This window comes from Oryx dammah, unplaced genomic scaffold, assembly GCF_014754425.2.
Source record: "Oryx dammah isolate SB20612 unplaced genomic scaffold, SCBI_Odam_1.1 HiC_scaffold_25, whole genome shotgun sequence".
NCBI classification, from domain to species: Eukaryota; Metazoa; Chordata; class Mammalia; order Artiodactyla; family Bovidae; genus Oryx; species Oryx dammah.
In genome coordinates, this window is record NW_024070209.1 from 71,892,891 (window position 1) to 71,917,122 (window position 24,232).

The 24,232-nt window shown below is 49.1% G+C and overlaps 1 protein-coding gene across 1 annotated transcript in view; it reads right to left on the reverse strand.

The window, feature by feature from the left end:
* Positions 1 to 4,708: 4,708 nt before the first annotated feature.
* Positions 4,709 to 24,232, reverse strand: part of DPYSL5 (dihydropyrimidinase like 5) — a 50,391-nt gene continuing 30,867 nt past the window's right edge. Inside the window, exons 6-12 of the mRNA XM_040224447.1 lie at positions 22,317 to 22,392; positions 21,265 to 21,421; positions 15,717 to 15,858; positions 14,201 to 14,343; positions 12,405 to 12,612; positions 7,813 to 7,981; positions 4,709 to 5,916 (exon numbers count right to left, since the gene is read on the reverse strand). Of these exons, the coding sequence (XP_040080381.1) occupies positions 5,831 to 5,916; positions 7,813 to 7,981; positions 12,405 to 12,612; positions 14,201 to 14,343; positions 15,717 to 15,858; positions 21,265 to 21,421; positions 22,317 to 22,392 (981 nt within the window). The 3' untranslated portion in view covers positions 4,709 to 5,830. The remainder of the gene's footprint in view (positions 5,917 to 7,812; positions 7,982 to 12,404; positions 12,613 to 14,200; positions 14,344 to 15,716; positions 15,859 to 21,264; positions 21,422 to 22,316; positions 22,393 to 24,232) is intronic.

The window sequence follows — 24,232 nt, forward strand, 5'->3', positions numbered from 1 at the left end:
GTGCTCTTGCTAGCTCTTGAAGCATTAGTTCCATTCATTAGAAATGTCTTGATGTTATCTGGACACTCATATGTCACTGTACTGTGCACCTGAAACTAAAACAGCATTTTAAATCAACTATACTTCAATTTAAAAAAAGAGGAGATCTGCATATATTTGGTAGTTTATGTACTTGTAAGAGAAATTTTGGCTTATTAGAGTGAGTGCCCCAGAACTAACGTAAAATGTGTAACGTAAGACTTATGAGTTATAAACTTATAGAAATCTCACTATGTTTATGCTTGGCAGAGAAATATCTAATAAACCTCTAAGCTCACTATATTTATCAGTATATTAAATTGGTAAAATAATCATTTAATACTTGGGAAAGGTACTTAGAAAGGAAGTAGAATTTTAAATGTAGTTTAGAATATTGTAAAGTATTTAAGTTTATGAATTGAATCAAAGCCCCCTTAAAAGTAAATGATAAAATTTGGTAGGCTTACAGCCTTTAATAGAATAATAAAGTCTATAAGCTAGACTGAAAAGCTTAGGAAGGTGCCCCCAAGGCTTCACCCTCTGTTATAGCCACAGCCACTGAGGTCTCGTGAGGTCTCCAAGGCTGTGTGGAGCCTCAGGGCTTGTCATAGGAAACCCTGGTCCTCACTCATGAAAAAGGACCCATTTTCCTTGCCCTGTCCCCCATCTTTCGGTGATGGAAAAACATTTGACTCATGACAAGCATCTTAATAGCCTAATGTATAGGTATATGTAAGGTGACCATACAATTTATTGTCCAAACCAAGACATATTTGAAAGTGAAAGAGGGTGCTGTTAAGAATTATTCTGGGGGCAACAAACTTAAACCAGGATTGCTTGGAAAACCTGAACAAGATCCCTCTAGGTATAAATGTGTGGTTTGTAAATATGAAGGTAGGCAAGTGAAGAACTCAGCTTCCATCTTTGTAAGATGTATCAAGTATCAACAAATGTTAGATCCTTTAATGTTTTACTGGAAAAACACTAAGAACCCTTTCAAAGGTGTTATTAGCAGGTATCAAATAACCTTTTATTAACTTAGGACAATGAGGTCTACCCTCCTGGTGTGTTGTGAGGTTTTTTCTTTGCCTTAGGTATCATGAGACTTCCTCCTTCACTAACTGCAAGGCAATTCTAGGAGGAGCCTGGTAGGCTGCAGTCCATGGGGTCACTAAGAGTCAGACACAACTTCACGACTTCACTTTCACTTTTCACTTTCATGCATTGGAGAAGGAAATGGCAACCCACTCCAGTGTTCTTGCCTGGAGAATCCCAGGGACAGGGGAGCCTGGTGGGCTGCCGTCTATGGGGTCACACAGAGTCGGACACGACTGAAGCAACTTAGCAGCAGCAGCAGCAGCAGTTGCTTGACTCCTGGCTGGTTCAGGTTCCCTCAAGTGCAGATTCTTATAAAGGACCAAGCCTTATTTTAAAGTCTGAATCTGTGGTCTTTTGTTTTTCCACAACTGGATACAAAGGAGACCAGTGTCTTCCTGGTATCTTGTTTTATTTTTTTCCTCTATGAATTACCTGATACCATGCACATGGTCTGCCGAGTGTGTGGCCATGCCATTTTTCATTCAAACACTTACACAAGGGATTTTTTGGCATTTAATCACATTCTGGTGTGCTCCCATGTTATGAGGAAACAGACATTTTGGCTTAGTACCATCCCAGCCACTCAGCTTCCTTCACAAATCAGACAATGGTGTTTCCATCTGGCTCAGAAGTGCCAGTAGAACTTTTACGCACAGATCACTTCATTATTAACTGTAGTGCTCTGGGTGTGTCTTTAGGTCATGGGCTACCTTATTTGCAGGAGAGCTGTGAAAGTTCCCCTGCAGACAACTGTTTCCCTATTGTACCTAAAATTCCCTCATTAAGGCTTTATTTTGGAGGCTAAGAAATAAGTACAAGCGACCCCATAGTGGGCTTCCCAGGTGGCGCTAGTGGTAAAGAACCCGCCTGCCAGTGCAGGAGATATGAGACGTGGGTTTGATCCCTGAGTCGGGAAGATCCCCTGGAGGAGGCATGGCAACCCACTCCAGTATTCTCACCTGGAGAATCCCATGGACAGAGGAGCCTGGTGGACTACAGCCCATGGGGTCACAAAGAGTCAAGCATGACTGAAGAAGTCACCTAGCATGCACCCATGACCCCATGGTACTGGTAGCAATAATTTCACTCACTCACTAGTGTGAAAGTGTTTGATCAGAATAACCCCCCAATCTCTGCCCGAGTTAGCCTTGATGCAGATGGAAGGGTTTGAGGGCACAGTGGGCTCTCAGTGGAGCCGGAGAGCAGCCTGATAACTCCTCAAAGACACACTGGCCTGGTATAATCCTTTGAAATGTGATTTTGAGTCCATGGTTCCAACATGGAGAGTAGGCTACAGTGTTCCAAAATGGTAGCCAAGAAAACAAGTGACCAATGGTGGGTGGGGAAAGCCTAGTCCAACCCCCCTCTCCCGCCCTTTTTTTGTATCTAATATCTTCCTCTAATTATTCCTGTTTCAGATAACTCAACCCACTGTTGTCTTGGAAATTTAGCACCAGAAAACTTGGTTTTGTTCCCACCAGGAGAAAGGACTGACTATTAGCTGTTGGGTCACTGAAGCTCCCATCTCTCAACATTTTTATTTATTTAATTTTTTGACCAGACCGCAAGGCATGTAGAACTTCCCTGACCAGGGATCAAACCTGTGTCTGTTGCAGTGGAAGTGCACAGTCTTAACCACTGGACCACCAGGGAAGCATTCAGTGGTTTTTTAATCTTCAAACTCTGTTCAGCCCTCCCAGTGAACTGCCATCTGCCACGCAACACAAGCGAAGAACCAAAGCTGAGTTTTTTGGCCTTTTTTTTAGTGGCTAAAGCCTCACCCCAGCCACTATGGAAGAAAAGGTCCCCCCACCAAATTCCCTCTTCTTTGAAGAAACACAACTGAGACCAAGAGAGAAGTAGCTATAGTTTAATACAAACCTGCACCAGAACACAATGAGTCGGGCTGTTGTGTGTTTGCCTCAATCGGGTGGCCAAAGCACAAGACCATGTGCCATCCTGGGGTTGACACAATCTTAGCACCATGACGTTTACAGAGGAGTGAGGAAGTCACTTGGGTGCTGGGGTGTTCGAGGCTCCATCCCGACCCCAGGCTGTGCCCGCCGCCTGGGTAGCTGGAGGGGGTTTGGGTTTCCGAGTGGTTTCTGTGGTTTCTGGGTCAGTATTGGAAAAGCCCTCATCTCGGCATTGGCTTGACCGAGACCTACTGTGGACTCCTAGCACTACACACACGCACACATACACACGCACACACGGTAGCACAATTTTCTGGTAACTTAACCCCACAAACCTAGAGAGCAGCTAAGGCAAGAACAACAGTATTTATTCAGCAAGTACAAGACCAAGTTTGAGAGCTGCATTCAGTGCAACCAGAGACCCTTTTCATTCCAACCAGGAGCCGGTGGGGCTGGTGATGGGGCTTGGCTGGAACTCAGCACAGGGGCAGGGAATGGGTGACAGGGCTGACCTTTCATTTGGTTCCTTGAACCTCCTTCTGATTTTCATCTAGATGCTCCTGGGCAAGGGTGGGTCTATGTAAGGGTCGGGGGTGAATGAAGTGGAAGGCCTTCGACGGACCACACCAACAGGTGGTCTCCCAGAGCCACAGACCACGCATCTCTCGGGCGGAGGCACTCAGAGAAGGTAAAGCTTTCCTGGCCCAAGCAGGGATGCTCTGCCCGCTGGCTACCACCACTGCTTGGCTCTTTGGCATCTGCCCAAGGCCCGTGACCCAGCAAGGGCTGAAAGGGATAATGTGCACTGTACCAAGGGATCAGTGTCACGGTTTCCCAGGCTTAGATCCCTACTGACTGTCCCCATAGCTACCACTCTCCATGAGTGCCTTTGCTGCCTCTGCTTCCTGGGTTACTGTCTGGGTCCTCTCAGCCCCATAGTGAGGGGAGGGGTGAGGATACAGAGGCAGCTCAAACCACATGGCAAGCCTCCAGCATGTAACTAGTTCTGGCTCAAATAGTGTTTATGCATTAGTTTGTTTACAAGGAAAATCTATCTACCTGTGCAAAACAAAGCAGAATGCCTACTGGGGAGTAAGTCATCTAGCTGGTTAAACTCTCAGGGGGACCTGCAAGAGATGTCACTCCACTCCTTCTGTCCACAGCGGGGGTAGACAGCCAAGTTCTAAAAAGGGCAGTCTGGACCTTTCTGGAGTCAGAGGGCCTGAGCTTTCTGGGCCACATCTGAGAAATGGGGAGAATAATGCACACTTTGTGGTTGTGAGGAGCACTTGAGAGCTCATACATGAAAGGGCTTTGAAAACATGAAAAGCACTGCAGAAATGTGCAGGGTATGACCACCGGCCCGAGAGTCCAGGAGCCGCGTGTCAGCCCAGGTGCAATGTGACGTCACTCCCCAAGCGGGAACAAGGCTTAGCAAGGGCAGCCTCTAGTGTTTCCATGGAAACCTCCTGGAGTTTTGGAGGCAGGGGAGGCCCAGCTGAGAGGAGATGGAGACCACAAGCAGGTGAGGGCGAGGTGCTGACCACAGGAGACCGCGGACCCTGTGTAACACTGTTGGCTATAGCCAGGTCCTACTGGCCTGGCCTCCTACCTGGCATACAGCCAGCCTGCTCCCCCTATCATCCCCCCCACCCCCCCACCCCAGCAGGCAGGAGGCCTCTTGCCAATCACACAGGAGGAGCAACTGGGCCTCTGTCCAGCAGGGGAATACCTACCGGCAATTGGGGGGGTTTTTTGGGGGGGGGGGGGGGGGGTGGGCAGTGCAGCTAGTGCTGGGAGTGACCAGGACCACACATGGGAAAGGCCACCTTGCTTCCTGAAGCTCTCTAGGGCCAGCATTCCAGGTACCCTCTCAGGATGCAGGAAACCAGGAGGGGAGGGGGGGACCGGAAGACTTCAGATAGGGAGAAGAGGGGCCCGAGAGTCCAGTACCCACCTCTGGCCCCTGTTCTCAGTGCCCTAGGCTGTCTGGTTGGTGTCGATGCAGCATCTCTTAAGGTCCACATCTATTCCTGTTTCTATGCTATGCTAGTGACACAAAGCACCGTCAGTTTTCACAGGATGCACAAACAAGTCAAACCAAACCACTGCGCAAACCAAACGTGCAAAACGAAATCATATACACGCGCCTGGCACCAGCCTCATGCCCGCCCGGCCAGCCCAGCCCTTCGGGGCCTGGGACTGCTGGGGCTCGGGGAAGAGGCAGCCAGCAAAGGGCGCAGCGTGTCCCAGCCACTCCCAAACAGGGGCAGGAGTTGAATCGGGAGAAACGGGAGGTCCTGGGCATGGCTGGGATGCGGACACCTGTCTGACTTGGGGAAAACGACCGCGGGGCCAAAGGGGATGGGGAAGGGGTACTTTTCTTTTAAAACACATCTGCTAAAGTGCTCTGGACAACTGGCAGGTCAGCCAGGGGCAGGGCACTAAGGGCGGGGTTGCCCAAGGCCAGCAGGGGGCGGTGCGAGGGAGGGGCAGGGCCAGGCTCTATGCAAGCGGGCTCTGTGCATAGTATGGGCTTCCTGGGCCCCAGGGAAGCCCGCCAGGGCCGAGGCAGGAAAGGACTGCAGCAGGAGGAACACATCTCAAAGTGCCTGTTAGGGTTGGCTCGAAGCACAGTGAATCACGTGTCAGACATGGGGAGGGCCCCTGGGTCCCGGGGCCCCTCAGGTGGTGAGCTGCCCAGCGCTGCCTCTCCCGCCCCACCCCTGCAGCTGCGGCCAGAGGGTGTGGGGCTGGTGGCGTCGGAGCATCTTCACTTGAGGGGCTGGGCAGTGTCTTTACCAAATGCCGCTTGACCTGCCTCCGGGGGGAGCGAGGATCCGAGCCGAGGCTCGCTTTGGAACATGGTCATCGATCTGAGAACCTGGAAGGAAGGAAGCACAGCGTGAGTTCCCCTGGGTAATAAAACCGGGTCCTCCTGTGCTTAGATCTAATTTAATCCTCAACACAACACCATCCCCTTTTACAGGTGGGAAGACTGAGGCTCAGGGAAGTTAACTTGGCCCCTGTCCCATAGTGTATGAGTATGTAAAGCCTGGACTTGAACCCCAGTCTTCCTGATTCAGAGCCTGCACGGTTAACTAACTGCCTTGCTACCCCTGCCTTCACCACTCCCAGCCCTGGAGGTACCCTCTCTTGTCAAGCACACAGACCATGGAGCCACCTGTTAGCAAGTGGGCCTTTGTACATATGACTCAGTGAGCAAGAGAGGGAGGAGGGGGCGCCGTTGTCTTGGAAAAACATAGAACAGCACCCCCAAAGGCCCTCACGTCTTGAAATCTCGAGGCTTAGAAAAGAAGTCCTGGTGCCCCAGGGAGTGCCGTGGAACATTTTTCCGCCTGTCTCCCAGCAGACAGGGTTTGAGGCCGGGGAAGGTGAGAGGCTGCCTGGTGTCTGCTGCACCTGAGAGCAGTTCTGTCCAGTCTTGGCTCTACCCAGACTTGGGTGGGAGCAGAAGCCAGGGGCCCGAGGGGACTGGCGCCTCTCGGGCCTGGACGCTTCTCTTGGGGCTGACCCCTGTGGGAGGGGTCAGACCCAGGCAGCCGTGGGGCTCGACACCTCCTGGATTGGCCAGTCGGGGGCACCCACGGACACTCCACACGGCGGACCTCTTTCTGACTGCACTCAGGCCCGTCACTGGTGGGAGTTTTAACAGTGGCCCTCAGGGCGGGGGAGAAGTTATCTCTGTAGTGAGATTGGCTCTGAGATGATGGGGGAGGGGTGTGGAGAGGACCTCTCCCCACAAAGGCCGGTCAGCAACTCAGACAGGAGCCACATGAGCTGCTCTCGGCACACGGTTGGGCACGAAGGAAGCCCAGCGGCCAGCCGTGCCCCTTGCAGCCCTGGGTATAGCTCTTTGCCTCTCAGGTTAGGCTGGTTTGTGGCGGTGTCTCCCTGTCCCCTGGGGCATCCATGATCTGTGTGGCGGCATGTCGATCTACGTGCTCTCACCCCCTGCCCCAGCACAGAGCCTGCAGAGCAGAGCCTTGGTCTGCACCGGGGCTAGTCCTAGAGGCAGTTCAGCAAGACCCAGCCCTGACCCCTTTCACGTGGGGCTCACACTTTCCAGCAAAGCTGCTTGCAGGTCCAGGGCACCTTATGGGCCTCTACCTGTTCTCCAGGGAGGCTTGCGGTTTATGCCCGCAATGACCCCTACCTTTAACTACCACCGAGCACCTGGGAGGCATGCAGCTATCAACAATAAAGTCTCTAAGCATAGACACACCCATGTATTTCTGTTTTGTATATTCTGTACAGTACAACTCCTGGCAAGAAAAGAAGGTGGCAGAGGAGCAAAGAGGCTAAGATGCGGGAGGAAAGGGTATAAGGGAAACACACCACGTCTTTCAGAGAGGCTGGTGAGGGCAGGGTGGGAAATGCAGGTGCAGACCCATGTGGCACAGAGTTAACCCTTCTGAGGTCTGATCATCTCTAGGGGCACCCTATGTGCCGGGCCTTCAAGACGTTTCAAGGGATGAAAACACTTGAACTTAGTAACCGAGGGGCAAGCCCCAGAAGAGCCGTGGCTGGGTGGAGTGGCAGGTGCCTGTGGACTGGGAGAGCCCTCTTCTCCCATCCCCAGTGTTTGTGTGTCTCTAACAGGGGACCCAGCACTCATCACCGGGCAGGGGATGGGAGACGGAGGGAGGAGGTGGAGTAAGCCCACTGCTTGGGTGCAACTCCTGGCCCCGCCGCCCGTCTCCCTACACCCCACTGTGGTGGAGACGCAAGTGCCAGGCCAAGTGGCCCTTGCTCTTACCAGAAAGGCTGAAGCTGGACTCATGAAGGTCCCTCATGCCCCCGTGTCGGGTGGCAGGCCGGGTTGGAGTGTCTGCCAGTGGCGTTCCCATCTCTTTTTTCCCAGGATGCACAATGACAGCTACATCCCCCAGGTAGGGTGTGCGGTCCACTCCCCTCACCTTTAAGGTCTAGTGATGGCAGAGAAGGAGAAAAAGGGAAAAGATGATACCATCAGAGCACGGACACCACCAACCATCAGGGCCAAGACACCACCGCCACCACCAGCGCTTCCCTGATGGCTGATGAGAGTCTCGACACTGCCACGCTGTTCAGAACCCAAATTCTTGCGCATGACAAAGCCTTCCTACATCTTGAGCCCAAGGGTAAAGAAGCCTCTTGTACTTCCTAAACAGGCCATATGTGTGAGGGTGTGCAGGTATGTGCCTAAGGGAGAGATCCACTGGCTCCCCCTTGACACTGGCAGAATGCTTTCCAAGGCAGCAGGTAGGCTTCGGAGATATTCAGCTTTAGAGAGCATCCCTCACAGGGAGCAGTGATCCCTTCACTTGCCAGGCTCTCAAGCTGCTGCTGTGGTTCAGTTGCTAAGTCATGTCTGACTCTTTGTGACCCCATAGACGGCAGCCCACCAGGCTCCACCATCCCTGGGATTCTCCAGGCAAGAACACTGGAGTGGGTTGCCATTTCCTTCTCCAATGTGTGAAGGTGAAAAGTGAAAGTGAAGTCACTCAGTCGTGTCCAACTCTGTGCAACTCCATAGACAGCAGCCCACCAGGCTCCCCCATCCCTGGGATTCTCCAGGCAAGAGTACTGGAGTGGGGTGCCATTGCCTTCTCCTTGCTGCTCAATGCTTATTGAAAACCTTGTTGAGAGAAACAATAGATATGGGTGATTTCTGGAATGCTCCTCAGCTTACATATTCCTTTGTATTCTCCAACAGATCTGTAGTTGAGCTCAGCCCTCAGAATGTCAAAGCTGGTCTGGAGTGTTTTAACCTTTACCAGGCTGCACTTTGGGGGCCCGGTGGTGTAGGTGGGAGTATGGACCTGGTGAACCCTGGGTGAGTGACCTTGGCAGGTCCTGGAAGCCCCTGGCTTCCGATACTAGTCCCAACCCCAGGGCTGGTTTCTCCCCGAGGACCCTGCTCTGTACGGACTGCTTATTTATAATTTGGGGGAAATTAGGCTTTCTGCATACCTATATTCTGTTGTGTGCTAAGTCACTCACTTGTGTCCGACTCTTTGCGACCCCATAGTCCATAGCCTGCCAGCCTCCCCTGTCCATGAGGTTTCCCAGGCAAGAATACCAAAGTGGGCTGTCATTTCCTCCTCCAGGGGATCTTCTCCACCCAGAGATCGAACTCGTGTCTCTTGCCTCTCCTGCATTTTGGTGGATTCTTTACTGCTGAGCCAGTGGGGAAGCCCTGCATTTTGTTATGTAAGGGCTATACCGGAGAATAGGAAATAGAGATGGCTTTTTCTTGAGGACCTTACTTTGTCATTATAATAAGTGCTTTGGATAAAGGGATTCTGAGTTAAATTTACGTCAGCCCTAGAAGCTGGGCTCTTTCACTGTGGCTGGCCCTCAGAGCAGCACAAACTGGTGTCTGTCTGACATTTTTGTGAGGTTGGCTTTTAGAAAGGCTTCAAACACTTTGTCTGCCCTCTTTTGACCCTATTTCCTGACTAAAATGTTCTTTTTTGGGACAGTCACAGAACTGTTGACAGATATTTTGTTTTGAATTGAGATATAACTCACATACCGTAAAACTCACCATTTAAAAGTATACAGTATAGTTGTGTTTGGTGTAATTCACAAGCTTGTACCACCATCACCACTGTGTAAATTCAAAATATCTTCATCACCCCTCAAAAATCCCCATAAGTGAAAGTGAAGTTGCTCAGTCGTGTCTGACTCTTTGAGACCCCAGGGACTATAGCCTACCAGGCTCCTCTGTCCATGGGATTTTCCAGGCAATAGTCCTGGAGTGGATTGCCATTTCCTTCTCCAGGGTATCTTCCCAACCCAGGGATCAAATCTGGGTCTCCCGCATTGTAGACAGACCCTTTACTGTCTGAGCCACCAGGGAAGTCCTTAAAAAAAAAGTCTCCATACTCATGAGCAATCACTCCCATTCTCTCTGACCAATCCTAAGCAACCACTAGTCTATTTTCTATGGATTTGCTTCTTCTGGACATTTCCAACAAATGGAATCATATAATATGTGGTCTTTTGTGACTGGATTCTTTCACTTAGCATAATGTTTTTAAGGTTCATACATGTTGTATATAGCATATATTAGCATTCCATTCCATTTCATGGCCAAATAATATTCCATTGTATGGCTATATTAACACCACATTTTGTTTATTCAATAGTTGATAGGCATTTGAGTTCTCACTTTTTGGCTATTATGAAAAAAATCCTGCTATCAAACATTCATGGATAAGATTTTTTGCAGACATGTATTTTCATTTCTCTTGAGTCCATACCCAAGAAAGGAATTGCTGAGTCATTTTGGCAACTCTATAACTTTTTGGGAATTGCCAAACTGTTTTCCAAAGTGGCTACACCATTTTACATTGATTTTACAGTGAATGAGCTTTCCCATTTCTCTACATCATCACTGACATTTTTTCCATTTTCTTTTTTTAAATCATTGCCACCCTCTGTCAGATAATCTTGCGTGTGAATGGATCGCTTTTCCATCTCTTTCTGGCATGTCCTGCAGAGATGGGGCTGAGGCCTCCTGCCATTGTCCCTATCTGGGAAGCATAGTGGAGGTGGGACCCTTCACCTACCTGAGAGACCCTGAGTCTGTTTTCAGACTGAGTATTGGGATAACTACAGTCATGCTTTGTTTGGGTAGTCCAAGTCTGCTCCCCAACAGAAGACCTAGATTGGGGCTGGGGCTCCTAGGCCGTTGGCCATGGTGTTTCTAAGAACACTCACCATTTCTGGACAGAATCTGGAAATAGCTAGGCAGCAGCATTTTGAATCATGATGATAGTACTTTCTGCCAGAGGGGAAACCGCATGATGCTTCCACCTGTCAGTTTGTCAGACTTCTTGTTTTCTGGTGATTTGGGTCCTCTACCATGAGGCCAGGGCTGCTATTGGTTCCCAGCACCTGGAGTTGTGAGGAAGGTCAGTCAGTCAGTCAGTTCAGTCGCTCAGTCATGTCCGACTCTTTGCGACTCCACGAGCTGCAGCACACCAGGCCTCCCTGTCAATCACCAACTCTCGGAGTCCACCTAAACCCATGTCCACTGAGTCGGTGATGCCATCCAACCATCTCATCCTCTGTCGTCCCCTTCTCCTCCTGCCCTCAATCTTTCCCAGCATCAGGGTCTTTTCCAACGAGTCAGCTCCTCGCATCAGGTGGCCAAAGGATTGGAGTTTCAGCTTCAACATCAGTCCTTCCAATGAACACTCAGGACTGATCTCCTTTAGGATGGTTGGATCTCCTTGCAGTCCAAGGGACTCTCAAGAGTCTTCTCCAACACCACAGTTCAAAAGCATCCATTCTTCTGTGCTCAGCTTTTTTTTAGAGTCCATCTCTCACATCCATACATGACTACTGGAAAAACCATAGCCTTGACTAGATGGACCTTTGTTGACAAAGTAATATCTCTGCTTTTTAATATGCTATCTAGGTTAGTCATAACTTTCCTTCCAAGGAGTAAGCATTTTTTAATTTCATGGCTGCAATCACCATCTGCAGTGATTTTGGAGCCCAGAAAAATAGCCAGCCACTGTTTCCACCGTTTCCCCATCTATTTGCCATGAAATGATGGGACTGGATGCCATAATCTTCGTTTTCTGAATGTTGAGCTTTAAGCCAACTTTTTCACTCGTCTCTTCCACTTTCATCAAGAGGCTCTTTAGTTCTTTCTCACTTTCTGCCATGCCGCACGGACGCAGCAGCTGTGATGGCGCACAGGAAGGCCAGGGCAGCCCTCAAAGATAAGGCTGGACAGTCGATCCCAGAGCAGTGAGGGAGGAGCCAGTTCTTTTGGGTGAAACTCTCCCCAGCGTTTGGTATCCCTGGAGATGAGGAAGGAGCCTCAAGCTTCACTGAATACTTAGAGTGTTAATGGAATCCAAGGACTGGGTGAAATTCTCAAGATAAGACCTCAGGCTACCCCCACATGGCAGTGAGCTATTTCAGACCTGACCTGATCCCTTCAGTGCTGGAGACTCAGCAAAGCCCACCCATTCCACAGCAGACACAGGGCAATTGTGGGGAGTTTTGGGAAAGAGGATCTCCAGTGCAAATATGATAACCCTGGCTAAGCCAGGAGTGCCCTGCCCCGAGGGACCACAAGAAACCTGGGTGTCAGGAGTAGCTGTGAGCACCTCATAGTGTCCCCAGCTCCAAGGGACTTGGGGACCCTTCCCAGTAAATTTTACTCTGTTACAGGTGCTCCTTTTCTACTATTTTGATTGTTCCCAAAGTGACTATTCAGGCAATAGGATTCTGGTGGAAAAAACAGTGAGAACATCTTTGAGACTTCTAATAGTCATGTAAGAAGTCCCCAACAGGGGTCTTCAACCGCTTCCCACATATATTCTCCTCTCTCCCTCACCGTACCTTTTCCCTCTGGACCAGTTTCTTGTAGACAGTGTCTGGGAAGGATCGCAGGGGACAGAACTTGCCGGTGCCCTCAGCACACATGAAGACGCCGTTCTCGTACACGACCCGGCCTCGGCTGATGGTGACCAGTGGGACGCCGTGGCAACGCATGTTCTCGTACAGGTTGAAGTCTCCTCCCTGCACCTGGGTGCTGGCGGAGATGGTCCTGGTGGGAAGGCAGTGGCAGGAGAGAACGCTATGAGAAGAGGTAAAGCTGTCACAGCTCAACGGAAGGGAAGGTGCTCAGGAGAAGAGGTGATGACGCTCAGTGGAAAGGAAGGACTCCCAAAGGCTAGAATGAATTACGTCACCGCAAATTTATCTGTTAAGTCCCAGTCCCCAGTACCTTAGAAGGTGACTATATTTGGAGATAAGGCCTCTAAAGAACTAATTAAAGTAAAATGAGGTCATACAGGTGGGCCCTAATCCAACCAAATGGGTAACTTTATAAGAGGAAATCGAGATGCCAGAAGCGCACACACAGAGGAAGTGCCACATAGAGACACAGGGAAGAGATGACCTCTACAAACCAAGGGTCTCAGAATGAAATCAGCTCTGCTGACACCTTGACCTTGGACTTCTAGCCTCCAGGACTGTGAGAAAAATGAATTTCTATCGTTCAAGCCTCCTGTCTGTGTTCAAGCCTCCTCCTATTTTGTTATTGGAGCACCCTAGCTGACTAACATACTGGCCTACACTCTAGGGGTCTTTCTGCCAACAGCAATCACTAACAGCCACACCCACAAGAGCAACAGGGACCAGCCCCAGGCTGGATGCAGAATCTGACTTCTCAAGTGCCCTAATGGAGAAGCAGGGCAGGGATCTGGGCAAGGGGCTGGGCAGTGGTGCACAGGGAGAATTTTTCTGCAGTTCAGCTTTTTACTTTCAAAATCCAGCACATTTTTGTCTTGTTCACTATTAGCTTGTGCGTCTAGAAAAGTGCTTGGCAAATGGTAGCACTTAACAGATATTTGTTGCATGACTAAATGAAGTTTAGTATTAGAAAACAATTCCCATCTCCCCTGGTCAAACCTCTGAGTAAAGATGATACGCTGTATCCTGCAGCTTGATAATTCCTGATGCATTTCATTTACTCACTCAAGTTGTATTCCCAAATGCTGTGGGTGTCAAGTACTGTGTGCTCAAGAGAATGCACACTCTCAACGAGGGAAGCAGAGGGTTGGTGGAAGAGTGTGGAACTGAGTGTCAGGACATCTGTCTGGTTCAGCCTCTTACTAGCTATGTGATATGGGAAGTCCCTCTACTCTCTGCTCTTAGTTTCTTCAGTGAGTGATACTCACTCAATTGTGTCTAACTCTTTGTGATCCCAGGGACTGTAGCCCGCCAGGCTCCTCTGTTCATGGAATTCTCCAGGCAAGAATACTAGAGTGGGTTGCCATTTCCTTTTCCAAGTTTTTTCAATAGTAAAATGGAAGTAAGAACTCCAGCCTTGAGTGCTTCTAAGGGCTGTGAGATAAGCAAATGAGATCATTGACGTGATGCAGTTGTGAAAACCTGTAAAGTGCTGTGCACACTGAGCTTGCCCTGTGGCAAGTCTTCAGACCTTCTTGTTCACTGTTGCATCCCTAGTGCTTGGACCATGGCAAAACCTCAAGTATTTGTTGAATTGAACACATCTCAGGGACATCCTGCTCTATGCTAGAAGTGGGGCTAAGATGATGCTTTGGAGTTCTGTAACACAAGGTCCTTAAAAACCCCATCCCCCAGCGCTGGAGACAAGTAGCAAGCTTTACTTGGTGGCTTCGGGGTCCCACACCACCACGTCGGCATCAGCTCCAGGGATGATGCGGCCCTTTCGGGGATACAGGTTGAGAATCTTGGCTGCGTTGGAACTGGTAACGGCCACAAAACGGTTTTCATCCATCTTTCCTCCAACCTGAAACATGGGCAAAGGGTCAGGTCAACCAAGGTCCTGTGTGTGTGCCTCACACCCCGTCACTGTTGTGTGCTTTTAGTTGGTCTGAACAATGGTGCTGAGAAGGACAATGCCATGGGCATCATCTTGGATGAGACAATCTGCATGGCTTGGTTCCCACGTGCTTATTTCTTGTTCTCTCCTTCTAGTAACAGTGGTGGGTGGGCCCTTCTTCCAAATGGTGGCTTTCTTGGGGCAAATCTACCTCCTGTTTGTAAAACCAGGTCTACTCATGTGCTCACTATGGATAAATTGGGAGCTTTCCTAGATCCATGAAGGGACATATATATATTCTGTGCTGGAAAGGCATCTTATAGCCCCACCCATGAGTGTACCATAGACATTCTTCAAAGAGGATTCCTAGAACTTCCCTGGTGGTCTAGGTGTTAATCACCTTCCAATGCAGGGACAAGAGTTTGATCCTTGGTTGGGGAACTAAGATCCCACATGCTGCTGAGCAAATAAGCCTGTCCACCCCAACTAAAGAGAAACCTGTGAGACACAATGAAAGATCCCATGTGCCGCAACTAAGACTCAGCAAAGTCAAATAAATAAATAAAACTTAAAAAGGGATTCCTGAGCCGCCTCAGGGTCTTCCCTGAGCTGGTGGCTTAGCCTGGTGTATTTCAGATTTCTTCAGGCTCATCCCCTAAAACTGCATCTAATCTGTGATAGGTCAAGACCAAACTACTTATTCTTCAGGGGCAGAACAGGTGGTATTCAAATGAAGTCCTAGTCTCTGTCTTTACTATTGGACGGAAGATACCAAGATCCTTAAAGAAAGTTCACATCCCCTGGCCCAGAAATCCATTTCTAGGAATCTGTCCTCAGGAAACAATTAGAAATGCTGACATACACTCATGAACAAAGAAATTCTGTGCAGTGTTATTGCTAAGTGCAAAAATTTGAAGCAGTTGAAAGTTCCAAACATCAGGGAAGCCGTAAGTGAATATGGTGCTTCCATGGGAGGAAATCTTGTTTAGTTATTAACAAAGATGTTTTTAAATAACTTTTACTGATATAAGAAGACACTCAAAATACACTGTTATATGAAAAAAAAAGATAAACCCAGTAATTAAAATAATGTATGCTGCATGCATAGAGCTTGGGAAGAAATATACCAAAATATTAATAATTTCTCAGTATGGAATTATGTTTTTTTTCTAGTACTTTTCTGTATTTTCCAAATTGACTTCTTACTTTTCTGATCAGGAAAATAAAAAAGACCTTTTCTGTTTTGTTTTTGAGTGAAACAGGAGCTGTAGCTGACCCAGCACTCCTAAGTGTGAAAATTCTTCTGCGGCCCAGCGCCGGGTGGGGTCCTGGGAACGTACCACGCCTCTCTCCCAGATGACACTCATGCGGTCCTGAACCCCGGTCACACCGTGTGGGATCTTGGTGAAGTCCTCCTTGCCCATAGCTTTCTGCTTCGTGGTGAAAGGCCGGTGATCTGACGCCACAATGTTCAAAGTATCACTGGGTAAAGAGAAGGACATGACCAGTAAGGGGAGGGGAGGCCAGGGTCCCAGAGGGTGAGGACAGGGAAAAAGCCTTTGCTTGGGAACCCAGCAAAGCTGGGTTCAGTCTCCGCTCTGATACTTCAGAGCTGTATGACCTCTAATGAGTTAATCTGTGAGAACCTCAGTTTACACATCTGCAGAATGGGAATGTGTGCTGACCACGGCACAGAATGCCAGGGTCATAGAAGACATCGAGAGTAGTCTTTGGGATATTGACTTTAAGAGTTAAGAGAACGAACAGAGAAAAATTGAACTTAAGAGTTTAAAGTGAGAGGGTGGAGGTAGTTTTACTTCCCCAGAAACATATACCAACTCCCTCTCATCTCCCTGCTCAACCCCCACCAGGCCCTGCTGGCAACAAGCACGTTCTTGGTGAAATACTCAAGTTCAGTGTTTAGCTTTGTGGGAAGAGGATGGACAAGACAGAAGAGAAGTCTGGCTCAATGAGCCAGCAATGACATGGCAGTGGGTCATGGTCCTCAGATGGTTGCTGAGGCTGTGGTGGGTGAGGCATGGCCGGGCTCTTGAGGGGCTCCTGGGCCAGCTCAGAACTCGGGCTGGAGACTTATGTGGGTGAGAGTTCACATGGTGGCAGACCCTCTGCCTGAGGAGACAGGCAGGTGGCTGGCCCGGGTTCAGAGATCTCTGTGGGCCTCAGAGGTGGTGAGGGGGAGTGGGGAGGGACGCCTCCATTGCCCAGGCCAGGAGAGCCTCAGGAGGAAACACCCTAAGAGGGCAGGGAGGGGCCTGGCTGAAACTTGGGGGCCTGGTGGGAGAGGGGATGGCACAGCAGGGGCCCTGGAGTCTAGTTTAACTTGGAGGAGTTACCAAGCCTTGTGTGTGCATGTGGGCCAACCAAGATGATGTGATCCTCAGAGGGGAATCTTTGAGCAGAAGGCATTATTTGGCTTGGTGAGGAGGCATATTCTTAAGGCTCTCAGATGTTCAGGGTCAGGCTGCACATGGGGCTGCCTCCACTTGGGGCCTGGCAGGGCTTTCCCCAGATGACTGCTATCCTTGGCAAAATCCACAGTGACATGACTTAGCTCCTCCGTGGCAGGGGCTGGCAGCTTCCGGCGCCAAAGATGCTGCTGTGGCCCCCTTGAGAGACTGCAGGAGGGGCTCCTCCACTGAGCAGAGGGTTTGTTTTAGTGTTCCCAGATACCCCCCACCTCCCCTAGACCCACAGAACCTGCCAGCGATGAACAGAATCTTCAGTTTTCACTTTTTCTTGGGTGTTCTCCAGACCTCTGGGTGGGGCTCAGATCAGAAAATGCTCATCAGAGTCAGGGGCTGAGGACCCATGGACCGCATGCTTTAACTGACAAGTCTAACTGAGCCCTTGTCTTTCTTAAAAGGCCCACACACAAGTAAGTGTTTGCTAGGCAGGAGTGAATGAGGGGGGCACATTCCAGAGGGCTTTTGGGGATCCCCAGTGCTGCCAGGAATCTGGGAGATATGACACACCCATCTACTTTGCCGACTAAGGTCCGTCTAGTCGAGGCTATGGTTTTTCCTGTGGTCATGTATGGATGTGAGAGTTGGACTGTGAAGAAAGCTGAGCACCGAAAAACTGATGCTTTTGAACTGTGGTGTTGGAGAAGACTCTTGAGAGTCCCTTGGACTGCAAGGAGATCCAACCAGTCCATTCTGAAGGAGATCAGCCCTGGGTGTTCTTTGGAAGGAATGATGCTAAAGCTGAAACTCCAGTACTTTGGCCACCTCATGTGAAGAGTTGACTCATTGGAAAAGACTCTGATGCTGGGAGGGATTTGGGGAAGGAGGAGAAGCAGATGACAGAGGATGAGATGGCTGGATGGCATCACTGACTCGATGGACGTGAGTCTGAGTGAACTCCGGGAGTTGGTGATGGACGGGGAGGCCTGGTGTGCTGCAATTCATGGGGTCGCAAAGAGTCGGACACGACTGAGTGAACTGAACTGAACTTTTGCTAAATACTTTAAAAATGTGCTGTTCTGTGCTTAGTTACTCTGACTCTTTGAGTTGTATCCGACTGTTTGTGACCCGATGGACTCAAGCCTGCCAGGCTCCTCTGCCCATGGGGATTCTTCAGGCAAGAATACTGGAGTGGGTTGCCATACCCTCCTCCAGGGGATCTTCCAACCCGGGGATCGAACCCAGGTCTCCCACATTGCAGGTGGATTTTTTACTGTCTGAGCTACCAGGGAAGCCCACTTTAAATATAAGTTCAAATGAAAGAATTTCTGGTCTCTTAAAGAAATCAGATTTTAAATAAAGTACAAATCCTGACATCTACAGATTGTACTTTTTACCCTGATATACCTAAAGAGATCATATCCTAAAATAGATCATTATAAAGCAGCTTATATTTTCTTATAGAAATATGTTAATTAGTGCATGGGTTTTCTATCAAGTACTTTGCATAATACCAATTATCACTAAAATGTCATAAAAGCAAAATTATAGTAATCATGAATTCCTAAAAATGTTAAAAATATGCTCCAAATTCTATAAAATATACAAGTTTACAATATGCACTGATTAAAAAAGGGATTCAAACTATTCTCATAATTATTCACATGAAATTATAATTCTATTTAAATGAATAGAATTTAGTTGAATAATTTAAATAAATTTGACAAAATAAGCGAGAAATAAAAACTTGAAATTATTCAATTAATAATAGTTTTCTTCCTCTGCTTATTTAAATTTGTGTGGGTTTGGGCACTGTGATTTGGGTGGGTTGGGGAATTCATTACCTTTTTGTTCTTTCTGTAAATTTGCTTGTGAGGTATTTCAAAAGATTCTTTGACCTTGGAACAGAGCCAAAACTATTATCATGGGTTCCTGATACTGGTTTGTTTTTGTTGTATTGATAATAGTGAAAAGGAAGCTGGTTTTTCCCCCAAACAAGCATTTTTAAAAGTAAGAGCTGATCTAGCATTTTTCCCTTTACTCTCTCAAATTGGTTAAAACTCTCAGAGCTGCCACTGCTCAGAATCTTAGCAATTTATGGGACAGACTTTAATTACTGCCACTATGCCACAGCATATCCTACCCCTCCAGGAGCCACCGCGGCCCCAGGACCCTACTACCTGCACTCCAGTCATATTTGGAAAGCCCCTCAGTGCTCTTTCAGAGAAGGCAATGGCAACCCACTCCAGAACTCTTGCCTGGAAAATCCCAGGGATGGGGGAGCCTGGTAGGCTGCAGTCCATGGGGTCGCTAAGAGTCAGACATGACCGAGTAACTTCACTTTCACTTTTCACTTTCATGCATTGGAGAAGGAAATGGCAACCCGCTCCAGTGTTCTTGCCTGGAGAATCCCAGGGACGGGGGAGCCTGGTGGGCTGCCGTCTGTGGGGTCGCACAGAGTCGGACACGACTGGAGCGACTTAGCAGCAGCAGCAGTGCTCTTTAGGTTGTTAACAGAGCAAGATATTGAGTGGAAATTTTCCAGTTGTTAGTCAACCAACCAAGACTGAAAACAAAGGACATGGATAAGATAAATGCCCCCTTATCTAACGATAGCCACCTCCAACTGGGGCTGGTCACTTCCCTCAACAGCCCCCACCATCATCCTAGCAGAAGTATATCACCATCCCCACGTCTATAAACGCAGAAGACAGCGAGGGCGACTGAGGTGTTTGGTAAAATGGAGGGTCCTGTGGTCTTGCCCTTCTTCCTGTTTTCAGGAGTTGAATGGTACTTTCTCTCTCCTGAAACTAGTCTACCTCAGAGTCAAGAGGGGACATTTGAAGAGGTTCACCTGTGGAGATCAGAGGGGATAGGAGCAGGCACCTGCTTGGAAGATGGACAGGTGGGCCTGCCTGAATGAGGAGAGCCAGGTCATGGGGGTGGGGCAGCCTGTAATCCCATCAGAAGGAGGGCAAAACTGCATGAGCTTCCTCTGGGCCCAGACTCTGCAGAAGATGATGAGGCTTAAGCTGCTGGCCCTGGTTCCTGTTCACAGGGAAGCTGGGAAGGGGCAGGTTAGAGGAGGTAAAGATGGGGACTTCCCTGGTGGTCCAGTGACTAAACCGTTGCATTTCCACAGCAGGGGGCCTGGGTTCGATCCCTGGTCAGGGTACTAGGTCCCACTAAAGATACCATATGCCGCAAGGAAGATCAAAGATCCCGAGTGCTGCAACTAAGACACAGCAAAGCCAAAGGGATGATTTTTTTTTAAAGGAGTCAAGCTGGACTCCATCTCCTGTGTCAGAGGACTGCATGAGAGTGGCTCAAGAGAGCCCTTATCTGGGCACATACCTGGAACAAGGAGGGCCCCAGAAGCCAGTCACTTTCTTCCAGAGAAGAAGCAGCAGCAGTTAGTATAGGGGTACAGGCCGTGCTTGGGTGTGGAGCAGTGTCCCCCAACCCTTTAATCCTAATCCCCACCAAATTCCCCAAGCTGAGAGTCAGGAGGAGAGGAGACTGACTTTTAAACTGAACTGGACTTTAATAACCAAAAGGGAAGAAAAAGCAATGGTTTTTACCATTACCTAAACCCTGATGCTGGGAGGGATTGGGGGCAGGAGGAGAAGCAGACGACAGAGGATGAGATGGCTGGATGGCATCACCGACTCAATGGACATGAGTTTGAGTGAACTCCAGGAGTTGGTGATGGACAGGGAGGCCTGGTGTGCTGCATTCCATGGGGTCACAAAGAGTCGGACACGACTGAGCGACTGAACTGAACTGAAGGGTTACTAGAGGCAAGAAAGAATTTGCAAGCCAGTACTGGAACCAAACAAAATCTTTCCATGTTTGTGTCCCACCAAAATCAGACTATCCATTGAAGCATATTATCTAGATTCAGACTGAATGGGAAAAGCAGTTTTGGAAAAACAGGAACTGGAGAAAAGAAGGTCTGGAGGAAGAGGTTAAGGAGAAGGAGGGAGAAGGTGTGGAAGAAAAAGGAAAAGAGTAAAGAGAGGAGGGAGCAACACAGAAGGGAGGGACGCACAATGAGAGTAAAGCACGTAGGAAACAATGAGAGGGGAGGTAAAGGGAAAAAAGAGGAAGATCCAGAAATATTCTCGGAGAAGTCAGAGTCTACATCCTATAGCTCCCAGTGGCCTTCAGTGTGTGAGAGCAAGGTCCTTTGAAATTCTGAATAGCTACTGTTCACAGTTTTATATACGCTCTTTACTTGTCACCTCAGAAGCTCTCACTCCCAATCAAGTGGTCATAGGAGCACCAAGGCATGGCAGGAGCTTTGGAGAAGGCAACAAAAGCAAAACTCATCCTTTGGACATAAGGAAACCCAACTTAGGTCGGATTGGGGGCCTCTACGATATCACCTTCAAGGTCTACAAATGCCCAGCCTGGCCCGAACTGTGACACAAGGCTGCATCGCGGTCCAGCTGAGGTGCCTTACTTGGCCAGCAGGCTCATGAGGTAGGTTGATGTGTTGGTGTCCAGTCTCAGGGGCGGCACCGTCACATAGGCGGCTGCGTGGGACCAGTCCTGGTGGTAGTAGTGTAAGCCCGTGAGCGTGGCATGTGCAGTGGTGGTCTCAGCCAGCACGACCTTCCCTGCAAGAAGAGGGGAGTCCGGTCATCACCAGGAGGCCAGCAAACCTGGGGGAGCATCGGTCTGAGTCTCTCACTGGGCAGGGGAAGAGGCTGAAGTCAGAAAGGAAGGGACTAGCCTGAGCTCGGCTGGGCGTTGGAGACCTCAGCTGCGGTCAAGGCCAGAGTGCTCCCGTGTCCCAGGAGACAGAGGTGGAAGGCTGGGTCCACAGCGCAGGTGAGACCCTGGAGGAGGTCTAGCTAGAGGAGAGGTAGGAAGCGGGATGCAGAAGGCAGTGTGGCGGGAGAGCTGGAAGGCCCTAATTTATATCCCCAGGTTCATGATTGTGATCTCTTACGCTTGTTATCAGGCCCTCACTGGCACCCCGAGCCGGGCCGGGAGTACAAGCACGGACAAAGCCTTCAGGTGTGGCCAGGTGCTCAGACACACAGGTGCCCCAGGGCTGGTACACTGGGTTCCTGAAAGGGATGTCCAGCTCCGACATTGTCATGTCTCCAAGGACTTCGTAGGCATTTCCCCCTCAAATGTCCGCTGGAACTCATCCAGGATTTTATGTTGGTTACCAAGGCAACCACTAGCAAAACCCAACAGACCAAAAGAAAAACAACAACAACAACAAAACAAAACCAATTCATGAGTTGATTAAAAAACTTGGAAAATTTTTACCAGTCTGAGGAGAGGTAACAGACACTTCTGTAAAGCTGATATGCATACAAATGTGCAGAGGAAAACCCTGATTCTAAGGGGCCGACCCCAGGCCTGGGCAGGAAGACAGCAGGAAAGAGAAGGGCAGGGCAGCCTCAGGGCCTGGCCTCGGGAGCCGGGACGGAAGGTGCATGGAACCGCTGGGCACCCCTCACACGAGGGCTAAGTGCCCAGCCCACCCTACTAACTCACCTTGCATCTTAGCAGCTGCGATTACGTCACCGGCTGAGATGCTGGACACGTTGACCAGATAGATGGGACAGTGGGTCTAAACACAGGAAACACGGTGGGAAGGAGAGAGCATCAACCCCGTAACAAGCATCAAGATGACCAGACCAGATCAGTCCTGGCCCCAGCACTTCCCCTCCATCGCTCAGCACCCTCCTTAGGCTGATGGTCTTCTGCACAGAATGCAGGCTTGGCAGCTGCAGGCTAGGGAAACTCCACAAAACAAGGAGGGGACAGGTGGTGCCAGGCACCAGAGCCCACAGGGGGAACATCTGGGTAAGATGTCAAGTGCTGAACCTCACATTTTCTACCAGCCAACACCAAGACTATTTACAACTTAAAATAAAGGACTTTTAATTTCCTGTTCGTGAACGTGAAGACCTAGATATAGTTGTGTATTATGTCCCATATCTAAAATTATGATGCCTGCCATCTGAAGGCTGCTTTATGAGCAGACAGAATGTACCCTACCCCAGAGAAGAAACGTTACACAAGAGGTTCAGGGTCCAGTCTACATCAGACAGGACCAGTCTTGCAAATGGACACCTGGATTATAACACTGATTAACTTTTCCTCTACTGAACTGTGCAACCATGGTCCATGGTTTCACTTCTCTGGGAATATGTTTAAGCAAAAAAAAATGAGGAATTGCCCTTTTGTTGTTCAGATCTTTCCTTACTCTGGGGTAAGTTTCCACCAGGAAGTAATTGCTAGCATAATGATTGTTATAACAGTAAAATGATGTCTTTGTCCAGCTTATAGACTTATAAAGGGCTAATGGGAAACTTTTCCCAAGTTTTACTCTAGTGCCTTCTTTTCTTATCAAATTAGGAGGATAGAGAATTTAGGAACTGGCCTGACATTTGATGTGCCTGGTACAAGTTTCCTGACTAATTCTGAGACCAACTGGACCTCTGACCTCTGTGTTCCCCTGGTGTCCCTAACAACACACCCTTCACCCTCTGCTCACAGCCTTCAAGGTAGCCCAGGTCTTTCCAGAGGAGAAGTTCTCAAGTGTTAGTGCCTGTTAAAATCATTAGTGGGCTTGTTAAAACATAGATTGCTGGGCGTCACCCCCAGTTTCTAATTCAGTGGGTCTGGACAAGCCTGAGCATTCGTGTTTCTGAGTTCCTATTTCTAACAAACAATGTGGATGCAGCTAGTCCAGAGACTGCACTTAGAAAACTAGGGTTTTAGAGAAGGTAGTTTGGATTATCAGAGAAGGCAATGGGACCCCACTCCAGTACTCTTGCCTGGAAGATCCCATGGACGGAGGAGCCTGGTAGGCTGCAGTCCATGGGGTCGCTAAGAGTCGGATACGACTGAGCGACTTCACTTTCACTTTTCACTTTCATGCATTGGAGAAGGAAATGGCAACCCACTCCAGTGTTCTTGCCTGGGGAATCCCAGGGACGGCGGAGCCTGGTGGGCTGCTGTCTATGGGGTGGCACAGAGTCGGACACAACTGAAGCGACTTGGCAGCAGCAGCAGTTTGGATTATCTGAGCAAAGGGAACCCTCTAATGACAGTTCAGGAGGGGAAATGACCTTGATACAGTGTTTTGCTGTGTATAAAGTGCTTTTCCTTCCATGATTCCTTTGATGCTCACAACCATCCTGTAAGGAGTGGGTAATAACATCACTCCAATTTTGGATAATGAAACAGTCTGTTGGAATGGTTGATTGACTGGCATGTGACCAGAGCTTGTCTTTGATCAAGCTTGTCACTTCTCTTGCTTGTTCTCACCACCACACTGCATCATTGCTCCCTTCCCCTGAACTGCACCAAGAAAAAAATCACGAATGGCCCAGAGCTAGAGGTCTCAATTGTGATTCTCTAAGTAAAAATCTTTGTTCGTCTAGAAGAAACGGATTCCAGTT